At 46.0% G+C, this 26201-nt stretch overlaps 1 protein-coding gene across 7 annotated transcripts in view; it reads left to right on the forward strand.

The window, feature by feature from the left end:
* Nucleotides 1–26201, forward strand: part of LOC309333200 (zinc finger protein 711-like) — a 68724-nt gene that overhangs the window by 35844 nt on the left and 6679 nt on the right. For 5 of the 7 annotated variants that reach the window (XM_081846603.1, XM_081846599.1, XM_081846601.1 and 2 more), the window contains exons 4-6: nucleotides 18144–18302; nucleotides 22278–22424; nucleotides 24532–24669. In XM_081846603.1, the coding sequence (XP_081702729.1) occupies nucleotides 18144–18302; nucleotides 22278–22424; nucleotides 24532–24669 (444 nt within the window). Of the gene's footprint in view, nucleotides 1–18143; nucleotides 18303–22277; nucleotides 22425–23089; nucleotides 23163–24531; nucleotides 24670–26201 lie in introns of those variants that run through there. The other 2 variants (XR_014152416.1, XM_081846602.1) reach the window with 2 other exon arrangements.

Below are 26201 nucleotides of genomic sequence, written 5' to 3' on the forward strand. Positions count from 1 at the left end.
AGGGCAAGGGGCAAGGCATTGTGTGGAGATTGCACAAATCGATTTACGGTTTAAAACAATCGGCCAGGAATTTGTCTGAATGAAGCCTTAGAGAAGCTAGGTTTCAAGAGGAGTCTTGCTGACAGCTGCCTGTACCTTAAAGGGTCAGGAGAGTCACAGGAAATTGTTTTAGTCTTTGTTGATGATATAGTCCATGTCTCAAAGACAAATAGACAGGTGGAGAAGTTTGCCAAAGAGCTTGGTAAACGTTTTAAACTTAAGAACCTGGGTGCAGTAAAGATCTACCTGGGCGTGGAGATTTTTAGAACTGAAGATGGAAGTTACTTGCTCAGTCAGAGAAGCAAGATTGAGCAGTTGCTTGAGAAGTTCAGGATGTCTGAATGTGCAGGGGTCAGGACACCCATGGAGACAAGCTACATGAAAGACAGTCAGCAAGTGGAACACACTGAGTTTGAAAATGCTGACCTCTTTCAGTCAGGCCTGGGTAGTCTGTTGTATCTGTCCCAGTGGAGCAGACCTGACATAGCTTTTGCTACCAATCTGCTCAGCCGGGTAGCTACAAACCCAAGCCTACAATGGTGTCAAGCGGGTGCTGAAGATACCAAAGACTTCTGTCTCAAGCTGTCAGCCAAAGGCGATGTCAAGTTGACGTCCTGGGCAGACAGCGATTGGGCGAATCTGGAGGACAGGAAGTCTGTTTCTGGTATGGTGGTGAAGTTTGGGGATTCTTTGGTTGGGTGGAAGTCCCGAAAGCAAAGTCTCATAGCATTCTCCTCTACTGAGGCTGAGTTCAGCGTGCTGTCTGAGATTTGCAGGGAATTGGAGTTCTATGTGTGCTTGGTTCAAGAGATCTGCGGAGAGTGTTGCTTGCCCATCACGGTTTGGGAGGACAATCAACCCTGTCTGAAGTTGGCAGAGTCTGGGCAGTTTAAGGCCAGAACCAAACACCTAGACATCCGTTTCCAGAATGTGTGTCAGAGTGTTCAGTTGGGATTAGTGGAACTGAAGTACTGTCCCAGTTCGAAGAACCTGGCAGATGGTGTCAGGGTTTTAGGGAGAGAGGAGACAGAGAGCGAGGGCGAGGAGGAAGAGGACGACAACGAGCCGAGGTTGTCCCAAAGTCCGTCTAGCGAATCAGAGGATTCCCAGAAGGGAGCCCCCCTGGTCAGGCCAAGGGGCAATAGAGAGGGAATCAGTCAGAGAGAGGGGAACGAAGAGGGAATCCCCAGTGGGAGTGGCAAAGCGGGACCAGCTCCCCCGTCGGAACGGAGTAGAGGGGGGGGAGTTGCCAGTGTGTCAGAAAGAGCAGGACAGGAAGGAGGAAGGGGGAGGAGTTCGGAGCAAGACGTCCTGCCTGAAAGGGAGGAGTGTAGTACCGAGAGCAGCGTAACTGTAGAAAGGAAGGTCAGAGGCAACGTACGCGCGCCAAGTTCAAATATAGAGGCGCGCGGAAATGAGGAGAGCTCTGAGGAGGAGCCTGGTGCCAAAGCACGAAGGAGGGGGGAGCAGGCGGGAGAAGACTCAGCCTCTGGGGAGTCCCGGAGAGAGGGAAGACAGGGGGGCAGGAAGACCCTGCGGAAAAGGAAAGAGAGGAAAAGGTGGAGCAGTACAAGCCTCTTAAATTGGTGCAGGGGAGGGACGGACTCAGAGGGGACTTCTAACATCTAAGGGTAACAGATGCGGAGCCACGGAGTTTGGATGTAATGACGACAATGATCTTCAATAAAACCTTTTGTATATAGCTTGGACTGGACTTTGGTCTCTTGTGAGCTGGGACCCAGGGTGGCTCTGACAGAAAGTCCCCTCCAAAGAACGCAAAATTTTTTTTTTGCAAAGCTCACGAACGGTGACAGCCATGACTGCGGAGGAGCAGTTGACAGCGCTGCGAACTACAGTTTCCGAACTCACTGCTGCAGTCCTTGCGTCTCAGAAGAAGCATGACGAAATGGAGAAGCGCTGCCAGGACCTGCAAACAAGGTGGGAACGTGCAAGCAGGGAAGGGTTCCCAGGGTCCAGATCAGAGGGGATTGGACTTGGACGGAGGGGGGGCAGCCTAGTCACCCACTTCGATGGGAACCTGAAGCACTACCCCAGTTTCAGAGCAGACGTTTTGTATGCATTGCACTTGCTTCGTCATGACTTTAAAGATGAGGAGGAGAAAGTGGGGTTTATTGTTTCTCACTTGCATGGGCCGGCCAGAGACTGGTTGCGCAATTTGTGGCGTGAAGATGGCCCTGCCCGCCGCGATGCAGATGAATTCATTAAAGCGATGGATGCCTGCTTCCAGTCTACTGTAGATGTGGATCTTGCACGCAGGGAAATTTTTGGATTGCGGCAAGGCAAAGCCACTGTGCGTCAGTACCATTCTAGATTTTTTGCTTTACTGACTGCGCTAAGCTGGGAGAAGGATTGTGCACCTGTGAGGGATTTGTTCTGGGAGGGGCTCAGCGGTCCCATTAAGGATGAACTTGCCAGGGGAGACAGACCCCAGACCCTGGAGGAGCTTGTGCAGAGGGCTTTGGCGATTGGGATACGGCACGAGGGACGTCCTTGGCACACTGAGGAAGAACGTCAGGTGCGTCCACCAGCGAGGACGTCTTCTTTCATCCCCAGGGAGTTCAGTCAGTCACATCCTTCGCCACTGGGAAGGCAGGGGGAGGAGCCCATGGAACTTGGTGGTGCTAAGGCTCAAGCAACAGCCAGAGCCCCAGCTTCCGGTGCAGTGAAGGCAAAGCCTCCTAGAGGGACCAGGAAGTGTTACATTTGCGACAGTGCACAGCACATGGCGAAAGAGTGTCCCCAGAGGCTGCAGAAACACACTGCAGCTTTAGCAACTGTTGCAGCAGAAATGATGCAAGCAGAGCAACCTCAGGGAAACGACAGTGCCTGGCTGGAAGCAGAGCTGCTGGGGCTCAGCCAGGCGAATCTGTAGAGCAGTCCCCAGCGCTTTTGCAACGCACAGACCCTTTACCACCCAAGCCAGCGGTGCAGCTCACTGCAACACTTCAGTTGCCGAATGGAACCACCCTGGAAGTCCCCATCACGATTGATTCTGGGAGCAACGCAGATTTTGTGGGGACGCACTTTGTCAAGCAGCATCGCATAGCGCTTCTGCCAGCGACAACACCTCTGAACGTAGTCACAGTGGATGGCAGGAAATTGCTAGGAGGACAAGTTGTGCAACAGACGCCTCCCATGGTGATGAGGATTGGAAATCATCGAGAAGTCATCAGCTTCAATGTCACCCGCCTTTCAGACACGCCTATAGTATTAGGCATGAGTTGGCTGGAGAGACACAGTCCTGCTGTAGCGTGGTACCAACGGCAGATCACCTTTTGCTCATCGTACTGTGCTCAACATTGCATCCAGTCCAGCCAGGAGGAGGGAGCTGAGCAGCAGTTGCAACTTGGCATGGTGCAGGCAGTACCCCGCAAGTACGAGGGGTTCCTGGAGGTTTTCTGCGAGAAGGAAGCTGACCAGTTGCCGCCCCACAGGCCTTATGATTGTGCCATCGACCTGGTGCCAGGGGCGCAGTTGCCGACTGCAAAGCTGTATTCCATGTCTGAGGACGAGATGCAAGAACTCAGGGAGTTCATAGAGCACAATTTGAAGCGCGGATTCATCCGAGAATCGAAAGCGGTGGGGGGCAGTCCTGTTTTCTTTGTAAAGAAGAAAGACACGCCCCAGAAAAGACTCATTGTGGACTATCGATTCATAAACAGTAAGACCAAACCCAAGGCCTTCCCCATGCCCAAGATAGATGATCTCCTGGCAACCATCAGGAAGGGGAAGATCTTCACCAAATTGGATCTGCGTGGAGCGTATAACCTCATACGCATCCGGGAGGGCGATGAGTGGAAGACGGCCATGTTCACGCCTCTGGGCACGTACGAATACAGAGTTATGCCATTTGGTCTCCAAAATGGATCTCACGTCTTCCAAGCATTTATGCATCACGTGCTAGCGGGACTTCTCTACAAGAAATGCGTGTGTTTCCTCGACGACATCCTGATCTTTTCGGAAACGGAGGAGGCCCATGAGAAGGACGTAAAGGAAGTCCTGCAGAGACTACGGGAGAACAAGCTCTACGCCAAGTTAGAGAAGTGCCAGTTTGATGTGACGGACGTGGATTTCCTAGGCTACAAGCTGTCCGACAAGGGGCTGGCCATGGACAGCGCCAAGGTCCGCGCGGTGTTGGACTGGAAGAGCCCTCGCAATCGGAAGGAAGTCCAAAGATTCATCGGCTTCGCCAACTTCTACCGCAAATTCATCAGAGGTTTTGCAAAGGAGACGGCAGCGATCACGGACACTCTCAGTTCCAAGAAAAAGAGGTTTGTGTGGACGGAACAGGCGGAGCGCTCTTTTCAGAAGCTTAAAAGCCTTTTCGCCTCCGAGGAGCAGCTGCTGCACGTGAATCCAGGCAAGCCCATACGACTAGAGACCGACGCGTCAGACAGAGCGGTTGGAGCCGTACTCCTGCAAGAAGATCCACATGGAAACTGGAGACCCGGTGCCTTTTACTCCAGAAAGCTCAGCAAAGCGGAGCAAAACTACACCATATGGGACAGGGAGCTGTTAGCCATTCACGCAGCTTTCAAAGCGTGGCGACACTTCCTCATAGGAGCCAAGCACACAGTACAGGTCCGCACGGATCACAAGAACCTAGAGTATTGGCGCACGGCGAAGCTCCAAAGCCAGAGGCACATGCGCTGGGCGGAATTCTTCGCGGATTTCGACTTTCGGATAGAGTACGTCCCAGGAGATTCCAACGTTATAGCCGATGCGCTATCCAGGAAACCGCAATATCTCGATGAAGCGGCGCCTGTAGCAGCCAAGCACATTTTCGCACCGCAGGCGTGGTCGTGCGCTGCCGCCACAGTAGATCTGGACGCGGTGTGACGCGCGTTGCAAGTGGATCAGTTCGCACAGTCCAAGATGGAGGAATTGCGCAGAGGTGTGCAGAGTGGCGAAGAGTTCCAACTACGCGACGGGCTGCTAACTCGCAAAGGTGCCCTCTACGTGCCAAGCGACGAGCTTCGCGCAAAGGTTCTGCAGCAGTTGCACGACGCCCCCAGTGCGGGCCACTTCGGTAAGGAGAAGACAATAGAACTGGTGGCAAGAGACTTTTGGTGGCCCCGGATGCGTGGAGAGGTAGCGGATTACGTCGCCAGGTGTGACACTTGTCAGAGGTTCAAGCCAGTACACCAGAAGCCAGCGGGGCTGTTGGAACCGCTGGAAACGCCACAGCAACCGTGGGAGAGGGTAGCTCTGGACTTCGTTACTGACCTGCCCAGCTCCAGGGGGAAGACGGCGGTACTGGTGGTTGTGGACCTGTTCACCAAGATGGCGCACTTCATTCCATGCGCAAAGGTGGCGACGGCGGAACAGACTGCCAAACTCTTCATCGATCACGTGTTCAAGGTGCATGGGCTGCCGCAGTCCATCCTGTCCGACAGGGGGCGCCAGTTTGTTTCCAATTTTTGGCAGAAGCTTTTAGGTATCCTGAACGTCAAGATCAACCTCACGTCGGCGAGACACCCACAAACCAACGGCCAAGCTGAGAGGGTCAACGCGATCATGCAGCAGTACCTGAGATGTTACGCCAACCAGCGACCAGCAGTTTGGGTGGACTACCTGCCGATGGCAGAGTTTGCCTATAACAACACGAAGCACGCGTCCACGGGGGTGACGCCGTTTTTCGCGAACAATGGTCGTCACCCCAGAACCTTCCCGGGGTTCGTGGCACCGGGAGAGGGGGTGCCGCAAGGAGCCGACCAGTTTGCAGCGGAGCTGCAGGAGGTGCACGAAGAGTTGCGGAGACATTTAGAGCTGGCCAAGCAAGCATATAAGGTGCAGGCTGACAAAAACAGGAGAGAGGGAGAGGAGATCCAGGTGGGGGACTGGGTGTGGTTAGCGGCCCAAGCGATGCCAGCCAAGTCGTTGGCCAAGAAGAAGCTGGGGCACAGGCAGTTAGGGCCGTACCAGGTGGAGGCTAAAATCAACCCTGTAGCCTTTCGACTAGCCCTCCCCGAAGGTTCCAGAGTGCACCCGGTCTTTCATAGATCGGTGCTCACTCCCTACAAGGCACCGCACAGGTTTCAGGAGTCTGACACAGTCACGCAACAACACACTAAGTCACAGGAGAGGGAGAGGGCGCCTAGGGCCGAACCACTCAACGAGGTCACAGAGATCCTGGACTCGAGATGGGGGCAAGAGGGAGTAGAATATTTTCTAGTCAGAGAGGGTGCCCCAGTCAGTGCCAATGGTTGGGTGCCGGGCTACGCCTTAGACGAACCTCTTTTAAAAGACGAGTTCCATGCCCTTTTCCCTCATAGACCCATGCCAGCCGAGTACTTTGATGACTGGCTCTTTACGCCCACATGTTCAGGCAGCACTTTCCACGGCTTTTCTTCAGCTGAAGAAAGGTCGCCGGACTCCAACTCGCCCAGGGGATCGTGTTCGGGAGTGGACACAGAACCCTCTTATTGGTGGGACGAGCAACCAGAGGAGGACTGGCGCAGGAAATGGCTGACGGGACCTTGGCAGGCAGCACCGGACCAGGTACCAATGGAGGAGGGAGAAGAGAACACCTTGGGTCAAGAACCCGAATTCGAACACTCGTACAACGAACTGCAAACAGAGGAGATGGAGGTGCAGAATCTGTATCCTGCGTCCGCCTCCGAAGAGCGGCAGCTTCCACAACCTGCACCCGATGAGCGGAAGGGGGGAAGGGGGGGCTTCGAGGGGGGGATGGATGTCAGGGTTTTAGGGAGAGAGGAGACAGAGAGCGAGGGCGAGGAGGAAGAGGACGACAACGAGCCGAGGTTGTCCCAAAGTCCGTCTAGCGAATCAGAGGATTCCCAGAAGGGAGCCCCCCTGGTCAGGCCAAGGGGCAATAGAGAGGGAATCAGTCAGAGAGAGGGGAACGAAGAGGGAATCCCCAGTGGGAGTGGCAAAGCGGGACCAGCTCCCCCGTCGGAACGGAGTAGAGGGGGGGGAGTTGCCAGTGTGTCAGAAAGAGCAGGACAGGAAGGAGGAAGGGGGAGGAGTTCGGAGCAAGACGTCCTGCCTGAAAGGGAGGAGTGTAGTACCGAGAGCAGCGTAACTGTAGAAAGGAAGGTCAGAGGCAACGTACGCGCGCCAAGTTCAAATATAGAGGCGCGCGGAAATGAGGAGAGCTCTGAGGAGGAGCCTGGTGCCAAAGCACGAAGGAGGGGGGAGCAGGCGGGAGAAGACTCAGCCTCTGGGGAGTCCCGGAGAGAGGGAAGACAGGGGGGCAGGAAGACCCTGCGGAAAAGGAAAGAGAGGAAAAGGTGGAGCAGTACAAGCCTCTTAAATTGGTGCAGGGGAGGGACGGACTCAGAGGGGACTTCTAACATCTAAGGGTAACAGATGCGGAGCCACGGAGTTTGGATGTAATGACGACAATGATCTTCAATAAAACCTTTTGTATATAGCTTGGACTGGACTTTGGTCTCTTGTGAGCTGGGACCCAGGGTGGCTCTGACAGATGGGTTCACGAAACCGCTGACCTTCCAGCATCATGGGGAGTTCTGTGAAGGTCTGTGTTTAGAGGTAAGTGGTCACACTTACATTCCCCCAGTGCAGGACGAGGGGGTGTGAGGTTTGGTGTTTACAAGGTTAACATCTCTGTGTGTCCTGCATCTGGGGAGGAGCCTTCCCAACATCCGGGAAAGCTGAGTTCTTTGTCTGTGAGGTACTTTCACTTTTCTGCGGAGAGAGGCAGAGACATCATGTCTGCTGATTCTGATGGAGTGTTTGTTATTTTATCTGTCTGATGTAAATAAAGCTGTCTAGTTTAGAAGAACTACAGCGTGTGGACTCTGTCTTCGCTCACACGTCAAGCACTCGCTGTGCCCGCTCTGCTACAAGTCCGGGAATTCTGTTGCTGTGGAAACGTACCGGACCAGTCAAGGAGTTTGCCCCTCCTTGGTCTTTTCAGTACAGAGCAGCATCTAAACCAGTGTTTGGCTTAGCATGTCATCTGAACCCAGGATCATGGTTAAGATTACAGATTGTAGTTAAAGAGGAGAGACCTTCACCTCTCTGGTTCAGAAAACATGCTAAGTCATTGGTCACCAGCCTTTTGGTCTGGGGGCTCAAATTTGGAATTTTAAGGACACAAGTCAGAAAATGGCTGCCGCTTCCAAAAGAGCAGGAAAATCAAAGAGACATGAACATAAAATGGTTCAAACATAAAAAAAATCTGTTCCATTTTTTGTTGTTGTTAGCAAATAATGTTTAAAAAACTTTCATTTGCAAACGCTGTTACGTTTTGGCTGTTAACGTTGTTTGTTGCTGGTGTGCTGTTGTAGATTAGAGCTAGAAAATAAAAGATAACTGAATCCAAGCATGATTTTATATTACTGCAGCCAGTCATACACATGCATCGTCACAAATAAAAAGACATACTTAATGCTGACTGGCAAGTTGTTGGTCTTTTACTAGTTTCATAGACTAGAAAATAATGTAAATTCTTTTCCACCAAACAGATCAGTGGCTCCTGGTAGATGCCGCTTGCGTGGTGAGAAACCTATCTTCGAGGCGAGCCGTGGCAGGTGGTTTGGGGGAGGCTGGCGGCTCCACAGTGCCATGCCATGTGGTGCCTTGGCTGATGTGCTCCGGTCGGCCAGCCTTGCCAGAAAGAGGCAGCTGCTGTGCACGGTGATGCTAATTGTATGCATGGCTGGCAGCTGCCTTCTTCCTACCTGCCAGTGTGGTGTAGTGGTTAAGAGCGGTAGACTCGTAATCTGGTGAACCGGGTTTGCATCTCCACTCCTCCACATGCAGCTGCTGGGTGACCTTGGGCTAGTCACACTTCTTTGAAGTCTCTCAGCCCCACTCATCTCACAGAGTGTTTGTTGTGGGGGAGGAAGGGAAAGGAGAATGCTAGCCGCTTTGAGACTCCTTTGGGTTGTGATAAAGCGGGATGTCAAATCCAAACTCTTCTCTTTCTTTCTTTTCTCTTTGCTGACCTGGTAATATACTGCCATATCAGAAAGCTTAGTTGGCAATATATTGCAATGTTGGAAAGCAGGTATTGGTCAGCCCTACTGTAGAGCATGCAACGAAAACAACAAAGGGTTGCTATAGCCAACACACACCTGCATTCTGTTAAAGTTATAAGTTTAATATGAATAAAATATCTGTATATGCTGAATTTCAAACTTATGTAAAGGTTTGTATTTGCAAGGCAGATAAGTTTACATTAAGCAAGACGTTCCACTCTAGGTGAAAGCAGAAGGCTGTGTTTTTTTCCATTTCACAGGCTTAGGCTACTTGTTGACTCATTGCTGGCAATCTGAACTGCAGATCTCTCAAAGTAGGAGAGAAAACTTGAAAAGTCAGTGATGGCTAGCAGTAGCAGTGGCAGATGAAGCTAAGCTCTGCAGTGATGAACAAGCTTAGGAACTCTCTCTGGAACCAAAGAGGAACATTTACTGAACTGCATAAAGGACAGAACCTCATAACTTGAGAGCAATGTGTTCCTTTGTTCCGTTGTAACAGTTATCTTTTGTAGCTAGTATTTAAGACTGTTCTGCAGTAAAGCTTTGAAACTTATTATTGGGGTGGAAAGCTCTTCCAAGCAGTTCTCTTTCAAGCAGCTGCTTGCTCCATGTGTCAGCAGGTGGCAAAACAAACAGGATCTTGCATTTCTCTCCCCCCCCCCCTTTTCTAAGTTTTTCAAGTTGTGGCTTACTGTTTGTTCCACTTGGCCAGCAGGCTGTGATTCCAGCACTTCTTCCTCTACCCCAACATACGTATTTTTATAAAGTATGTCAAGTAGCTGCCTGCGTACTGCTCTATGTGGCTGGCAGGCAGTAAAGCAAAACAAATAGAACAGCAAATGGATGGATCTAAGGACTAGGAAATAAGACACAAACAGGAAAGGTACACTAAAGGAGAAGGGGAAACAGCAGCTCTTTAGAACACCAAGGATTCCTGTTGCCTGGTGTCCAAACAACTCACTTAACACTCAAATCTTTGACTTACCTCATTGGCTAAAGCCACTAACAGGCAAGAGCAGTTGGCTCATTTCACAGAAATTGCTTCAAAGAGAACTTACACATTTTGCTTCATAACTTTTTTTCTAGAAGGGCTAAATACATTTTTTTTAAAAAATGCAAGCTCATCATCTGGGGTTTCTGTCCAACTTAGTTGCTGTACTGTATTGTGCTAAAAGGACTGGGGAAGAGCAAAGTGGGTGCATCCTCTTCTGACTGGGAGTCATTACATTTGCCAAATGTGAGCCTTAAGCTTTCTTCCTGGCTCCAAGCAGAGTCTCGCAGCAGTGGTTAGTGCCTTGTGTGGGTGATAAATCAAAGTCTGTACGCAGGCTTCTTGCTGTCTAAGAAGTCTTTATTATCGTACAGAAAAACATCATAAATCAACCAGTTCTGGGCACCACAGTTCAAGAAGGACACTGACAAACTGGAACGTGTCCAGAGGAGGGCAACCAAAATGGTCAAAGGCCTGGAAACGATGCCTTATGAGGAACGGCTAAGGGAGCTGGGCATGTTTAGCCTGGAGAAGAGGAGGTTAAGGGGTGATATGATAGCCATGTTCAAATATATAAAAGGATGTCACATAGAGGAGGGAGAAAGGTTGCTTTCTGCTGCTCCAGAGAAGCGGACATGGAGCAATGGATCCAAACTGCAAGAAAGAAGATTCCACCTAAACATTAGGAAGAACTTCCTGACAGTAAGAGCTGTTCGACAGTGGAATTTGCTGCCAAGGAGTGTGGTGGAGTCTCCTTCTTTGGAGGTCTTTAAGCGGAGGCTTGACAACCATATGTCAGGAGTGCTCTGATGGTGTTTCCTGCTTGGCAGGGGGTTGGACTCGATGGCCCTTGTGGTCTCTTCCAACTCTATGATTCTATGAACCCGGAGATCGAGCGGACATCTCATTGGCTCGACAGCTAAAAATGAAAGTAAAACACACGCAAAGAAAGATTCACGTATGTGAATAAAACCATGCCTCAGAATGTGAGACGTCACACAGAACTGTTTAACCCTGTAAGTTCTGATTCTCCTCACATGTACAGCCTGGGTATGCTATAGTTTGGCTTACTGTAATATGAGAACCCAGGCCTATATGTATGTTAGCTGTCAGGAGCCCAGGCTGCCATCTTGATAACACAGCATATGCAAGTCATAATTAGCTTGAAGGTTTATTGCAAAGCAAACAATTAGCCTCTGATGCTCTAGCCAAGCGTCCGTGTCTTACGATTCAGTTGACCCTTCTGACCTGCTTCTGCAGAATATCCTGAATGATGACCCTTACATTTCTGGGTTTGCTTTCTGTCTAATACCTTCCCCATTCGTCTACTCCTTGGACTCATGGGGTTAACTACCTCCTCTTCAGTTAGGAAATGCTCCCCCTCCTGCCTTCAAGCCTGCCTGTGCTTCTTGATAGAGTTGGCTTCTCTCCAACCAGCCCTCTGTTGATGGCTTATCTGCATTCCTTTCATTGTCAAGAAGTGGGGGGGGGGGAGAGAGAGAAGTTGACAGCCAACTGCTTCCAGCTGTCTGAGAGAAATGCAAGCCTCTTTGTTGCTGACTGCATGCTAACTCATGCTGTACTTCTCTACTTTGGGCAGACGTGTTCATGACATTAGCATTTCTGTTTCTTATCTTAAACAAGATAAATGAAAAGTATAAAAAGCAAATCAAATCTTGTATGGTACTTCCTGTTAACTTGGTTACATTTCTTTATTAGTGACATATCAAAATGATGTATGAATAGCCTCTGTTATCACTATATAAGAATAAGTTAAGTTTTTGTAATTTTGTTTTTACTTTGTCCTGTGCATTTAGCATCTCTAGAACCTTGAAACACATTCTTTGTCCTATGGTATACATTTATATCTTTATTGTTTGTAAAGAACCTTATTCTTGCTCTCCCAGAATTGTTTTTGTTGACTAAAATTAAGCCAATGCATGAGAATTTGCAGAAGTGGGCTGTTATGCATCAAATATGATTTTTCAACCAGAATCTTGAAAGAAGGAAACAAAAGAAATATTCAATAGTCAATTCACTTCAGCTGTATGCCAAGATGTCACTTGCTTGTCATCTTTTTGTTCTGACAAAATTATTTTAGTACACATCTTCTGACTGCTGCATTGAGTAACTTCTTCACTGTTTATGCGTTTAGTAACTGCTATGCTGTTTATGAATAGTCTGAAATTCTTACATTTTCCATCCACAAGCTTTTACACATTGCTTTTTAGCACTAATACTGTCCATAGATTTGTTGTTACCTTTTTTATCCCTCTACAACGTAGGTATAGTTAACATTATGCAGATCTGTGTAATTAAATTTTAAAATAAAAATAAATGCTTTACATTTCAAAGACAAATGGCTATTATAGAAGAAGAAAACATTATTGTTCTAATACAGGTTCAGGCTCTCTGCTAAGTGAGTAGTTCAGGTAGGGTTTTCATATGTCCAGATTTTCCCAGACACCACTGCTTTTTCAGGGGTAAAATTTCATTTGCAAAAATGTCTGGGGTTTTTTTTTAAAAAAAAAAAGAGGAGAAAGGCAGCACCCAAATCAAATATGGTAAGCATGAAGTTGCCCCTACAAGAGAAAACTCTGGTTCCCTCTTTTGGGAAGCTTGGCAATGGCTGGCTCACCTCTGGCAGGGTGCAGGTACTCCTAGCAAATCAGCTCCTAAGTACGGCCGTGGGCCCCGAGCAAGCAGTCTGCTTCAGGGCCCCTCCAGGAAACCAGACACACTGTGTTTAATGTATCAAATTGTGGCAGGTCACATGAGGTCCTGGAGAAGGGGTTGAGCAGCGCCACAGCAGTAGCCACTGAGAGTAGACCAAGCAAGGCAGTGAGAGGCCGGTGGTGGCTGCAGTGGAGATCCAGTGGAGGGAAGGGGAGAGGAGCAAGGCTGAGGCAGTAGTTCCCTCCGGATTGGACTCCCGATTCCCCCCCTCCTTCCTTCTTTTCCTCCCTTCCCCTTTCCACCACATCACCCAGTTTACATGATCCAGAACCCCTACATTATTCCCTGCCTTCGTTCTGCATGATAGCATGGCGATAATACACCTCTCCTGATTTTTGTGGTGTCTTTTTCTCTTTGTTTGAAATCGTGGGTCTATTCTATGGGGGTTTTTTTATTCTCTTGCATGTGGCAAAGGTGAAAGATTGTCTGATCCAGTGGTCTGTTAGTTAATTCTTGTTTGTGACTGAGGGAGCATTAGAAAGAGGTGTGGAAGATAGAGGGGTATGTGTAGATATATATTTCTATATCACACACAGAGAGTTTTAAAAATTGCAATCTGTAGTAAAAAGTAGAAATTGGCAAATGTGTCCACTTTTTTGCTCTTCAAAATATGGCAACCCTAATTAAGGAGTTATTCACTATATTTTTGAAAAAATAACTTTTTCTGCAGTGGTGGCACTATCCTTTCTACCTACATATATTGGAGGGGATCTCTAAAAGGCATAATGTAGCCCAGTGTTTCTCAACCTTTTGCTGACCATGGCCCCCTTCCGACTTTGTTTCCTTCCTGCGGGCCCCCTGTCCTACTGCTCGAAAGGTAGCTATTTAAATGTCTTTTTTTTTTTTGTAAATAGAACGTTTTATAATTTATACAAAATACAATTACATAAAAATGTATTTCTTGATCAATGTGACCCTTGTGCTTGATGACCAGAAACAAGCTTTTTCACATCTGGTTCTATTGTTGTGAGGGATAACTGAAGATCACCTCTGTCCGTTACGTGAAGGCGATTCCATGTTAGGCTGAGTAAATAATTCACACGACTGAAACCTCATTCTGCCAAATACAGAGTAGGAAATGACATGAAAAACAATTTTGCTTTATCTCAAAGCTGTGTAAACTTTTTAGATATTGTATCCTTTATCCCAAAATGGTGTTTTTCTTGACTGAAATTTACTTTGGCTGCTATGTCACTCTGTAGCTCTATGACAGCAGCATTCACAGCAAATGGATCAACTACCCAGGCCAGAATATCCATGTCCAGCAGATCATGCAAACAAACTTCCTTAGCATTATAAAGCTGCTTCAAATGATTCACATACACAATTATTTCATCCTCTTTCAATTCATCACTAACTGCTGCCAAAGAGGAAAACTGCAAATTCTCGACATCCAATTGATGGTATACAGTTTGACTTTTCCAAGAAAGCCTGTAATAATCTCCTTGCTTGAAAAAAGGTCACAATTCCTGCCCTGTAGTTCTTTGTTCAACAAACTGAGCTTTTCAGAGACATCAAACAGGTAAAATATATCACATTTAACAGAGGTCATATTTTCTTGCCTCTGAAAAATGTCACAACTGAGTCCCACAAAGCAACAAAACGACAGCCAACAGACTTCTGTATGCAATAATAAGCATGTGAAGTCTTTGTCATTGTCCTCACAAAGCTGTCAAAACAGACACTCTGTCTTGCAAATATCTAACATAAGCATTGCTGTGTTATCTGGTAAACACAATTCATCAATTTGCAAAGCAAACTTCTGAACTTTTAACTATGAGACTACAGTCATACCTCGGGTTCAATCAGGTTGAGCGTGTTTGGGTTGCGACACTCAAAAATATTCTAGTGGTTTATCCTACTTGTCTTTATGAGAAGTTTAAAAATGTTTCTGCAACTTACATGGACACATATTCTCATTGGAAAGTGTCATCATACATATCAAACGCATAGGTATTGTATGGTCTTGTGGTGACAGAATAAATCCATAGCCAAGATACTTGACTGATACAGATGAAGACTAATTTTACATATGTTTGCAACTACAAAATTGAGATCACTTCTCAGAAATAAAACAGCGTTAGAACATCTGAACAAAGACAAATGAAAAATTATGTCTGATACCAATAGATCTTTACAATGAGAAGCAACTGAACACAGCAACTGCGAAAGAAATGGTAAACACAGCAGCTAAAAATACCTGAAGATTACATGCAGTACTCTTGCATACATCAACATGCAGTACCTCCTTTCGCAGCAATACTTACACGAAGAAACAGAACCCCACACACTAACACTGTTGCAGCCACACACCTTGCCCATGACAAATGAGATGCGGGCAGCTTGGTGCTTGCAGTGGTGGAAGTGGGAGGGAGAAGGAAGCCGAAGGGACATTGCCGCAGATTCTGCGTGGCGATCCATCCACTGGGAAGCATGGTCACTTCTCTGTTCACTCTACTTCTCTGTTTTCTTCACTTCTCACTTCTCCATGTGCCCCCCTAGTCTCATGCTGTGCCCCCCCCATTTATGTGATTTTCACCTGTGGCCCCCTTGGAATATTCTGGGGGCCCCCAGGACGCCATTTGGCACCCAGTTGAGAAACACTGATGTAGCCTTTTCTCTAAATGTTAATCCAGTTGATTTGGTTTTCTCCAGGTTCTCAGCATTCAGGCTATTTGTATTCTGATCAGTATTGTAACCTTCTGTGAGCTAGCAGAAGAAAAGGGCTCTCATTATGCTTTATGCCAACTTCCCTCAACCTTGGGCCCAGATGTTAGATGCTCAGTAGAGCATGAGGCTCTTAATCTCATGGTCATGGATGGGTTCATGTCCCAGGTTGGGCAAAACATTCCTGCATTGCAGGGGGTTGGACTAGATGGCCCTCATGGTCCCTTCTGACTCTACAGTTTTATGATTCTGTCCCTGACCATTGGTTATGGTGGCTGGGGATGATGGATGTTGTAGGCCAACAACTTCTGGGGACCAACAGTTGGGGAAGGCTACTGTATGCCATGGGGTTGCTCTCGCACACATGCAGGTTGCATAAGCAGGAGGGATGGATTTTTATCAAACACCTTCCAGTCAGTCACAGAAGCTTAATTTTGCAATGGTTAACAGTAGCAGTACTGATATATAAATATTTTTAATGTGCTTAGCATTTTTAATTCTATATAGTTCTGTTTAGTTCTGTTTTCAATAGCTCCAGCAGTGTTCTGACTCATTCACAAACTTCTGAAATACAAGTTTCATCAGTGACACCAAATACTGCTACAGTTTTAGCAGGTATTGTTAAATAACATCCAGCACAGGCAATATGAGCACACATAAAACAAATATGCATTATTATGTTTAAGTATTATATATTATATATTATAAGCATTATATATTATCAGTACATGTTGAATGTAGTTTTCTTTAACTTGGGAAATTATATGTGAAAATTTCCTGGAAGAATTAATTGCTACAAAGGAGTTTGACCTCTTGCTGACCAGTTGCAGAGCGGTATCATCTTGGGCATTTAATTCCAAGTTCCAACAAAGTAAATTATGCTAAATTTTGTTAAAGCACTTGGACTAGATGATATTGCTGATTTTGTGAAAGGGTTGCTTGTGAGTTCAGAATTAAGCCCATTATAGATGTAATGTTCTGAATCTCTTAAATCATGGTTAAGAGATCAGGAGTGGGATCATATGACACACACTTCCCTCCCTTCTCCTGCTCCTCCACTGTAAGGCTAACTAAGGTTAGGACTTGTATTGGCACCAACCTTAAGCATAGTTTACATTTAAACAAGATATAGGGTGATACTCAGTGCTAGTCCTACTCATAGTAGACCCATTGAAGTGAATTGACATAACTAGCTTTTGATTAGGACTTAGTTGAATACAGGTGAAACTCGAAAAATTATAATATCGTGGAAAAGTTCATTTATTTCAATAATTCAACTTAAAAGGTGAAGCTAATATATGAGATATATATGAGATAGACTCATGACATGCAAAGCGAGATATGTCAAGCCTTTATTTGTTATAATTGTGATGATCATGGCGTACAGCTGATGAAAACCCCAAATTAACTATCTCAGAAAATTAGAAATGAAATCAGCAAAACAAGGATTGCAAATAGAGCAATATTGGACCTCTGAGAAGTAGAAGCATGCATATGTACTCAGTACTTGGTTGGGCCCCTTTTGCATCAATTACTGCCTCAATGCGGCGTGGCATGGATGCTATCAGCCTGTGGCACTTCTAATTTTTTGAGTTTCACCTGTACAACTCATACTGATCAATTCTCTAGTTAAGAAAAAGCCCTCAGTCCTATCCATGGTTAAATCTAGTTTGACATAAACTTAACTATGAGGAAGGGTAAGATGCAGGGATTGAATGTACCATCCTGCTCTGATCTATGAAATTCTAAGTGTTACATCTCTCCTGGTTCTTACAGGGTGACTCACTAACATTTTACACTGTTGTTCTGTTACCCTTTCATCTTTTGGAATGCTACACAGGCATTTCCCTACTTGCGTGTGAAGAGCATGTGTTCTCCCGCTGACACACATACCAAAAGGGGGTGAGGCAGGAGTGGAACGGGGGAATCCCCACTCATGCACATCCTGGTGACGTGCAGCGGCCCAAACCGGAACCCCCACATAAGTGGCGATTCTCCTGTACCCTTCAAAGAGATTCTCATCTTAGCAGTGTTTGGTATTTTGAAGATCTTGCAAAGATAAATACATACAATGATAATTTCTTTTTTAAAAAATTGGTAACATGAACAAACCTACCATTTAATACTATATAACTGTATTTGAAGGGGGAGGGAAGAGTATCAATACAAAAACAAAGTATCTTGACTTATTTAAAACAAAATAAAAAAATTCCTTCCAGTAGCACCTTAAAGACCAACTAAGTTAGTTCTTGGTATGAGCTTTCGTGTGCATGCACACTTCTTCAGATACACAAGTGTGCATGCACACGAAAGCTCATACCAAGAACTAACTTAGTTGGTCTTTAAGGTGCTACTGGAAGGAATTTTTTTATTTTGTTTTGACTATGGCAGACCAACACGGCTACCTATCTGTAACTTGACTTATTTAGTTGTTTAATCAGACATTATAATGTAACAGAAATGTTTCTACACTGCACTTCATCGTTTTTATGCTGAAATTAACTACATTGACTTATTAAAACAGTAAAACAAAAAATTAAAACAAATCTCTTCATATTATGTGTAATCTTCACAAAATAAACAAGAACAAGGTGATTGGTCTGTGCACCAGCTTTATATTACCAGTCATATTAGGTTTTGCACAAATGAGCTAAGAACAATGGACCAACATTGCTAACACTTCTTGCTTCCTTCTAACTGGTTTTGTTTTGTTTTTATAGTGGATGATGTTGGGGAAAAGCTCGACCATATTGGAAACACACCATTAAAAATCAACAGTGAGGTTTCACATGAAAACGTATCTAAAGATGATGGTTTTGGTTCTGAAGTTATTAAAGTTTACATATTTAAAGCTGAAGCTGAGGATGATGTGGAAATAGGTATGTATCCCAGCTTCTGTTATTGCTAGTTTCTAGTGTTTGCAAAAATTATTATTATTTATTAATTTTATATACCACTCTTCATCCAAAGATCACAAGGAGGTTTACAAAATAATAGTCCAAAATGAAAACACAAAATACCTATCATCATCATAATAAGAACAACAAAAATCAATAACTCCTGTGTACAAGCACATGTAAAGGGCCATAGATTGTTTAATCAACCAAAGGCCTGATTATAGAAGAACGTTTTTGCCTGGTGCCTAAAAATATGTAGTGAAGTAACCAGGCAAGCCTCTCTGGGAAGAGCAGTAATCTAGACCAGGCATAGGCAAACTCGGCCCTCCAGATGTTTTGGGACTACAATTCCCATCATTCCTAGCTAACAGGACCAGTGTTCAGGGATGATGGGAATTGTAGTCCCAAAAAATCTGGAGGGCCGAGTTTGCCTATGCTTGATCTAAACCCTATCAAGAGCAGGCCACCTCCCATCCATGTGGACTAGGGCACCGCCAACAAACAGTGCCTCAGTCTTACCTGGATGGAGCTTCAGTTTGTTGGCTCTCATCCAGTTCATTCCTGAGGCAAGACAACATTCCAGCACATCCGTTTCCATACCTGAAGGTGTAAAGAAGAAGTAGAGCCGTGTGTCTTCAGCATATTGCTGACAACCTATTCCAAAACTGGATGACCCCACTCAGCGGTTTCATGTAGATGTTAAACAGCATGAGGGATAAAATCGAACCCTGAGGAACCCCACATTGAAGGCTTCACAGCTCTCCCCAAGCATCACCCTCTGGAAATGACCATCCAAGTAGGCCTGGGACCACCACAAAGCAGGGCCGCCCATCTGTCCTGCACACACCCAGACCAATGAGGACAAATGACTGGAATTTTATTTCTCTATTAGCAAAGCACTCAGTTACATCAGCTCCTAAGGTGCAAGGATATGCACACTATTCCACACTAACTACCTGGCTAGGCAATCTACCTCTCTGGCCGGTTCTCTGTCTTGGACAATTTGAGCAACAGTATAGCCACTCCCCTTCCTGCTTTCTTAAACTTACTAGTCTGATGCTGTGCCTGCAAGTACCCAATGGCTTCTCCTGACTGGCAGCTCCAGCTGCTCCCATTGCTTTAAGTCTCTCCATAAGTGTGGAGACAGTAGATTGGGGAACAGAGGGGATTCCAAAGGCACAACTGTCTCTGGACCCGTCACAGGCTCTTCAGCTTCTGATACTTCCTCCAGCTCTTTCCCCACCTCCTTTCACTTGGTCTCTGGCCACCTCTAGCTCCACTCCGGCAGCTGCCCCATGGGTGGCACAGAAACCCCACAAATCACTGGCCTCTTCACCTGGATTTTCAACCTCACCTGATTCCTCTGCCCACACATTCCCCCAACTCTCATGCTCCTGCCCGTCCATGACACCAACTCAAGATAGCTGCTCCAGAAGGATACCATGGTTGATGGTATTAAAAAAAGGTCAAGGAGAATGAACAGTGACACATTTCTTCCGTCTCTCTCCTGACAGAGGTCATCATACAGGGTGACCAAAGCTGTTTCTGTGGCAAAACTGGGCCTAAGCCCCAATTGAAATGGATCTAGAAAATCAGTTTCCTCCAACAGTACCTGGATCTGCTCTGCAAACACCCACTCAAAGAAGGGGATGTTGGCAACTGGCTGGTAATTACTTAGATTTTGCGAATCCAGAGCGGGTTTCTTGAGGAGTGGTTCAAGCAGGCAGGGACCATCCACTCTCGCAAGGAGGCATTAGTCACCTTCCTGGCGCAGCCAAATGTCCCTTCTCTGCTAGTTTCTATCAGCCAAGAGAGGCAAGGATCCAGAGCATAAGTCATCACCCTGACTGATCCAAGCATGCTGTCAACGTCCTCAAACCTTACAACTGAAACTCATTCAACACAACAAGACTAGACAGTGCTCTGGACACCCCTTGAGATTCATCTGCTGTAACAGCAGAGTCAAAGTCCCATCAGATCAAAGCAACTTTATCCTCAAAATGCTTTGCAAACAAGTCACTGTGAGCTACCATTAGTTCTGCTTGCTCCTTTGGGCCAGACTATTGAAGGCCCCGCACTGCCTGGAAAAGCTCTGCCAGATGGCACAATGAGGATGTAAGGGAGGCAGCAAAGTATGCCTTCTTTGTTGTCTTCACTACCACTAAGTAGGCTTGATGATGAGCCCTCCCCAGTGTTTGATTGCATTCATTTGGCGTTTTCCTCCACTTGTATTTAAGCCGTCTCCCAGCTTGGGCTCGTTGCCCTGAGCTCTGGAGTATACCGGGGAACCAAATGGGGTCCATGAAGTGGGAGAGCGTGCTCAGAGGCGATCAAGTCAATAGCCTGAGCCATTTGGATATTCCACAAGTCAGCGAGGGCTTCGACAGGAGTCATATCAGCATGGAAACCCAAGGCTGTCTGGAAGTCAATTGGATCCATCAGTCTCCAAAGGTAGACTGTCCTCATAGGGCCCTTGCCTCTGCAGAGGGGGAAAAGGTGCTGAAAGCCTAAATCTCAACTGGACGTGATCTGACCATGACAAGGGACTGATGTCAGTATCCCCCACTCTTAGATCACTCTGTTTTCTGAGGAAACAAGGTCTAGAGTGTGGCATTCCACATGCATTGGGCTGATAACATGTTGTGACAGCCCCATGGTCATCATGACAGCCATGAAGTCCTGAGCCACCCCAGAGTCCATTGCCTTGACATGGATGTTGAAGTCTCCCAAAACCAGCAATCTGGGGGTCCTCAACACTGCTTTTGAGACCAGCTGTGTCAGGGAAACTGCTGGCCAGCAAGGTGTTGTGCTAAACCAGCAGAATCCCTAATCTGTCCTGATTACCCAATGCCAGGAACAACCACTATTGTTCCCCATGCAACTGGACAGAGAGCCAGGAGAGAGAGAGAATTTCTGTAGACCACAGCAATTCCCGCTTCCTGATCCTCAAGTCTGCCCTGACACTGCATTGAGTACCCAGGTGGGCACAGTTGGGTGCAGCCAACTCCATCCTGCTCACCCACTCAGGTCTCAGTGATACAGACCAGACTCGCCTGCTCATTCATAATCAGATCATGCATAAGGCAGATCTTATTCAGAGCCAACCTGGCATTCAACAGCAGCAGCCGCAGATTTGAGAGCTGTCTGATAAGGAAACCACAATTTCCCCAGTTTGGAGGAGGGGTTGGCATATGGCACAGTTACTAACTGCCTGTGTCATGTGCCCCTTCCCCGGCCTGTGCCACCTCCTACACCATACCTCCCCCTGTCCAGAACTACTATGATTGGGGGGGAGGCCCTTGCTCTCCCCAAGTCCCCTCTTCACAGACATGTATTTCTCTTCCTCCTTCCCACACATTAACAGCAACAACAAAGCCAAGCAAAACAAATAAAAAAAGTCAAGCATAGAAATAAAAAAACATTTAAAAACACTTACAAACACTTAGGGCAAGGCCGCCCCCCCCCAAAGGCAATGCTGAGGGGGTGGCCCTTGCCCTTGCCCTCCACTGAAGTGGATCCCACCAGGGCTGCTGTCTACATTGTGTAAAATGAATACTTCCTTGAAATGGTCTCCTGTTAAACCTCTTGTATTGTTTTTCATAAGACAATCAAAAACAATTAAATAACATAACAATACTATGAAAGCTGTGCCCGTAGATTCCAAATAGCTTCAGTCAACCCCTGCTTCTTCCTCAGTTATCTCACTCCACTTTCAGAACTAACTTCTCTCCCCACGCCCTTGTAAAGGCTCTTCTAAGTTAGTTCATGCCTGCCATATGCCCAGGCCATGGCAATTTGTCATGCTACTTACAAATTATAATGCTGTCCCATCAAGCTATCTTTTCCCCTAGTGACTTTTGTTGTCTTCTTATTTCACCAAGCACACAGGAGAGAAATGAAACATCTTGCTGTTTCTTTTAAAATGTTATTAAATGAAAATTAATTATTCTCTTCAAGGTGGAACAGAAATTGTAACAGAGAGTGACTTTCATAATGGGCATTCTGTAGCTGGAGTTCTAGAGCAAGGAGGTGTTGGCAGAGTACAGCGAGAGAAGATGCTTTATATGGCTGTTAAGGATTCCTCTCAGGAGGATGAAGATATTAGTAAGAATTTTATTTTTGTGTTGCTAAGAGAGTAATCTTGTCATTTTTCTCTTCCCCCTACAATTACTATGAAAGTAAATTGATTTTATCCATATATTGATAACCGATCATTTTATACTTCAAACGAGGATAGAGATCCTAACACATCCAATCTCCTCAAGCTATGTGCAAAGCCCATATGGAGAGGTCATAGCAAACCTAGTCATGAGTGTCCTATTGTTTGCACTATATTGCCACATCACAGACTTGTGATCCAGTATGTAGATGGACAGTTGCCTAGCTGCTATTGGTAGCACACTTATATCTGTGCAGTGTGTATTATTTATTTTATGTTTAAGTGAATTTCAGTAATGTTACGGCAGCTGGCATTTACATGGGGATGCTGACAATCCCAGAGGCATTTTGTGAATGTCTGAAAATAACTAGATATTTCTCCATTTGTTAGACTTACGCCCATGAATGTAGATAATCAAAGTAGGTGATTGTCAACATTCACTTTTTCTTATTTATTTATGCCTTTTGGACATTCTGAAGTGATTTTATGAACTACAGCACTGTCAGGTTTAATGTCAACACGTTACCGTAACATAAAAATAAGACATCCTATACATAGAGCACATATACATAAGCCCTTCATTAATTAATTTTACATTTTTTATTCATAGATTAGCAGTGAAATTCTGTACATGTCTACTCAAAAGACAATGTCTCATTGAGTTCAACAGGGTTTACTCCAAGGTAAGCAGGTAAACACTATTTTAAGGAATAAGCCCCATAGAAGACAGTGAGACTTACATCAGAGTAAACGCACACAGGATTGTACTCGTGATACATAAATGCCAATAATTTCTCACTTGCAAATTTGTAATTTTTCTACAATGTGGTACAATTTTATTAGTGGGCAGAGCAATCCAAGGTGGGGTGTAGAGTGAAGTGGCAGACAATCTACCTCTTCATGCTGTCCAGGGTGGGAAGTTGAAAAGGAGTAGGTTGTCTGAGAAACAAACCTTGCAGATCTGTGGGTTTTTATTACCCCCCCTACACCAATTAAAGCCAATGAAGGAATCATTTCACCATTTTCAGCCTGGAATAGTTCATGGGCCTGCTCTTAGGGGCTTTTGAGGCACCCCTGCCCCTTCCAAATGCCTCCAGCCAGAACTACAGGTCAGGATTACACTGCATTTTTATTCAGTATTCAAAATTTGTTTATACCGTTGTACATCTTAATAATATAAAGAAACATCACCAAACCCACTCTTTTGTTAGTGTTTGCTTTTTTAAAAAAATCTGTACTTTTTAAAAACAACAAATTAATGTCTAAGCCATGCACAGATGCATGTTTTGTTCCTGGTTGAAATTTTACTACAGAGACAATGCTTCTAAGTTACTCATGTTCATTAATTTTAATAGGTCTACTCCCAAGTATGACTTAGTTGGTTAGTATTCATAGGCAAGCCACTCATTCCCTCAATCTGCAAAATGGAAAAAATGATATTACATAGCTGGTGTAAAGATTACTTGGTTACGTATGTGAAGTTATTTGATCACTCCAAATGCTATAGAAATAGGTGTTGTTGTTACATTCTTAGAACTCTATGATGCGGCTATATTATGTTGTGAATAAATTCAAAAGACGACCATATTTAGGTCAATCTTGTGTGCTGAGGAACCATGTTAAACTTGTCACAGCTAATAAATAGCTTTGCAATGCAATTCTAAGCATTTTCATTTAGAAGTAGGTGTAGCCCTTGCCTCACCAACCTCCGAACTGCAGCTTTCTCATGGTATGCACATTGATGCCACTGATGGGAGGCCAGGTGTGGCTGCGCCTCTCCCCGCTGGCTGCTTCTGTTGAGAAGCAACCCCGACCAAGTTAAGTGGGCTTCTTTCCTGGTAGATATGCATGGGTTTGCAGTCTTAGTCATGGGGGTAAACCTTTCAAGACAATTTCATGAATCTGGCATTCAGATTTTGGTTTTTTCGCACATAGATTGATGTACTCTGGTAGTAGATAACTGTACTGAGTCAAATATGGATTAATTGAGCAAAGATGAAAAGTTGCATGGATAGTGTCATTAATTCCCATACCCTTTAAAACTGAATATAGGTTGTGCTGAAATAGCTGATGAAGTCTACATGGAGGTTATTGTTGGTGAAGAAGAAGCAACATCACTTTCCGACGCACAGCTTGAAGACTCCTGTGTGAATAAAACTTTTGTTCCTGTTGCGTGGGCTGCTGCTTATGGTAGGATGCTAGATTATATCTTAATCTTAATGAGAGTCTCTTCTCCACTCTTGCTTAATTTGCAGTTTTCCCATAGAGTTAATTGCATTGACCAATCTCTTTCTGCCCAAATAATGTTTTGCTATTTTGTGGACATAAGAGAGCAATAAGACATGTTGTACCAAAGAGTATGAATTCATTTTAAAGCAGGGGTCAGCAAACTTGTTCAGCAGGGGCCTGGTCCACCGTCCCTCAGACCTTGTGGGGGGCCGGACTGTATTTTTTTTTTGGGGGGGGAACGATTTTTGCCCGCCCACAAAGAGGCCTGAAGATGCTTCGCTTTACCTGTCCCAGTTGTCATCCCAATAGCTGCAGTTGGGCTTCTCCAGCCAGCCAGGCACTGTGGCGGGGTAGGAGGCTGTGTTGGCCAGCGAAGACAGAAGCAGCAGCCCTGGCTGAGGAGCCACAGACGGAGGTAGGGGAACTGGGGCATCACAAGCTTTTACCCACCACCTGCTGCTGCTGTTGCTGCTGCTGCTTCCCAAGAGGCACCACAGAGAAGAAGACAGAGCCGCCTGCCAACCCACAAGCGGCGGCCACAGCCACCGCAACAACCCATCTGAACGCCATGGGAGGAATGAAGGAGGGAGGCAGGCAGCGATGAAGAAAGTGTGCGAGGAAGCGGCGCGGAAAAGGGGCGTGGAGAAGGAAGGGAGGGTGGACTGAGGGAGAGGGAGGAGGAGCAGGAGGAAAACGCAGAAGCAGCTGGCACCCGGCGTCACACGCCCCCTTCACAGCGCCACCCTGTTGAGGCAGGTGGGCAGGCGAGCCAACTGCCGCCATTGATGACGCCTGGCGTGGGACAAGATTGCTCTGTCCTCGAGGATAAAAGCGCTGCCGTGAGAGGGAGAGGGATGGAGAGGGAAAGAACATGCGCACTGGCAATCCACTCGGCAATTCCCGGACCGTCCGTGGGCTGGATCTAGAAGGCAATTGGGCCTGATCTGGCCCACGGACCTTAGTTTGTCGACCCATGTTTTAAAGGCTCCAGAATGCTTTCCACCTTTTCCAGTTCATATATGGGTTGAAATAATACCTTCAAAATGATGTTTTGTAGTTTAATACTTACTGTTACTAAGGGAGGTGCAAAGTCTTGCTCAAAAAATGCGTTTTCAAGCACTTAGTTGTATATTCTGTTTATAATTACAGAAACTTGCCAGCCCACCTACACTTGGACTCCAAGTACTCCTCCTCTGAGGCAACTCCTGTTCCACCTATTCTCCTTTCCTCAGAAATAGTTGATCTCACCTGATGAAATTAGAAAAGCATTTGAAACAAACCTGCAGAATAAAATAAAAATTATATTTCATTTAAAAGAACCTCTGCTGCTAGATGGCAAATTCAGCTGTTGTTGCAAGTGTGATCAGGTCATATGCTATCTGACCAGTGTATAAAAGCAGGTGTCTACAAATACCATCACCACAGTTGCCATGGTTATTGTAGAAGAAGCTATTGTATTTTGCCCTTTTGTTCTTTTAACTGTCGGCATTTCC

The sequence above is a fragment of the Podarcis erhardii genome (genome assembly GCF_964252035.2).
Source record: "Podarcis erhardii genome assembly, chromosome: W".
In the NCBI taxonomy this organism is placed as follows: domain Eukaryota; kingdom Metazoa; phylum Chordata; class Lepidosauria; order Squamata; family Lacertidae; genus Podarcis; species Podarcis erhardii.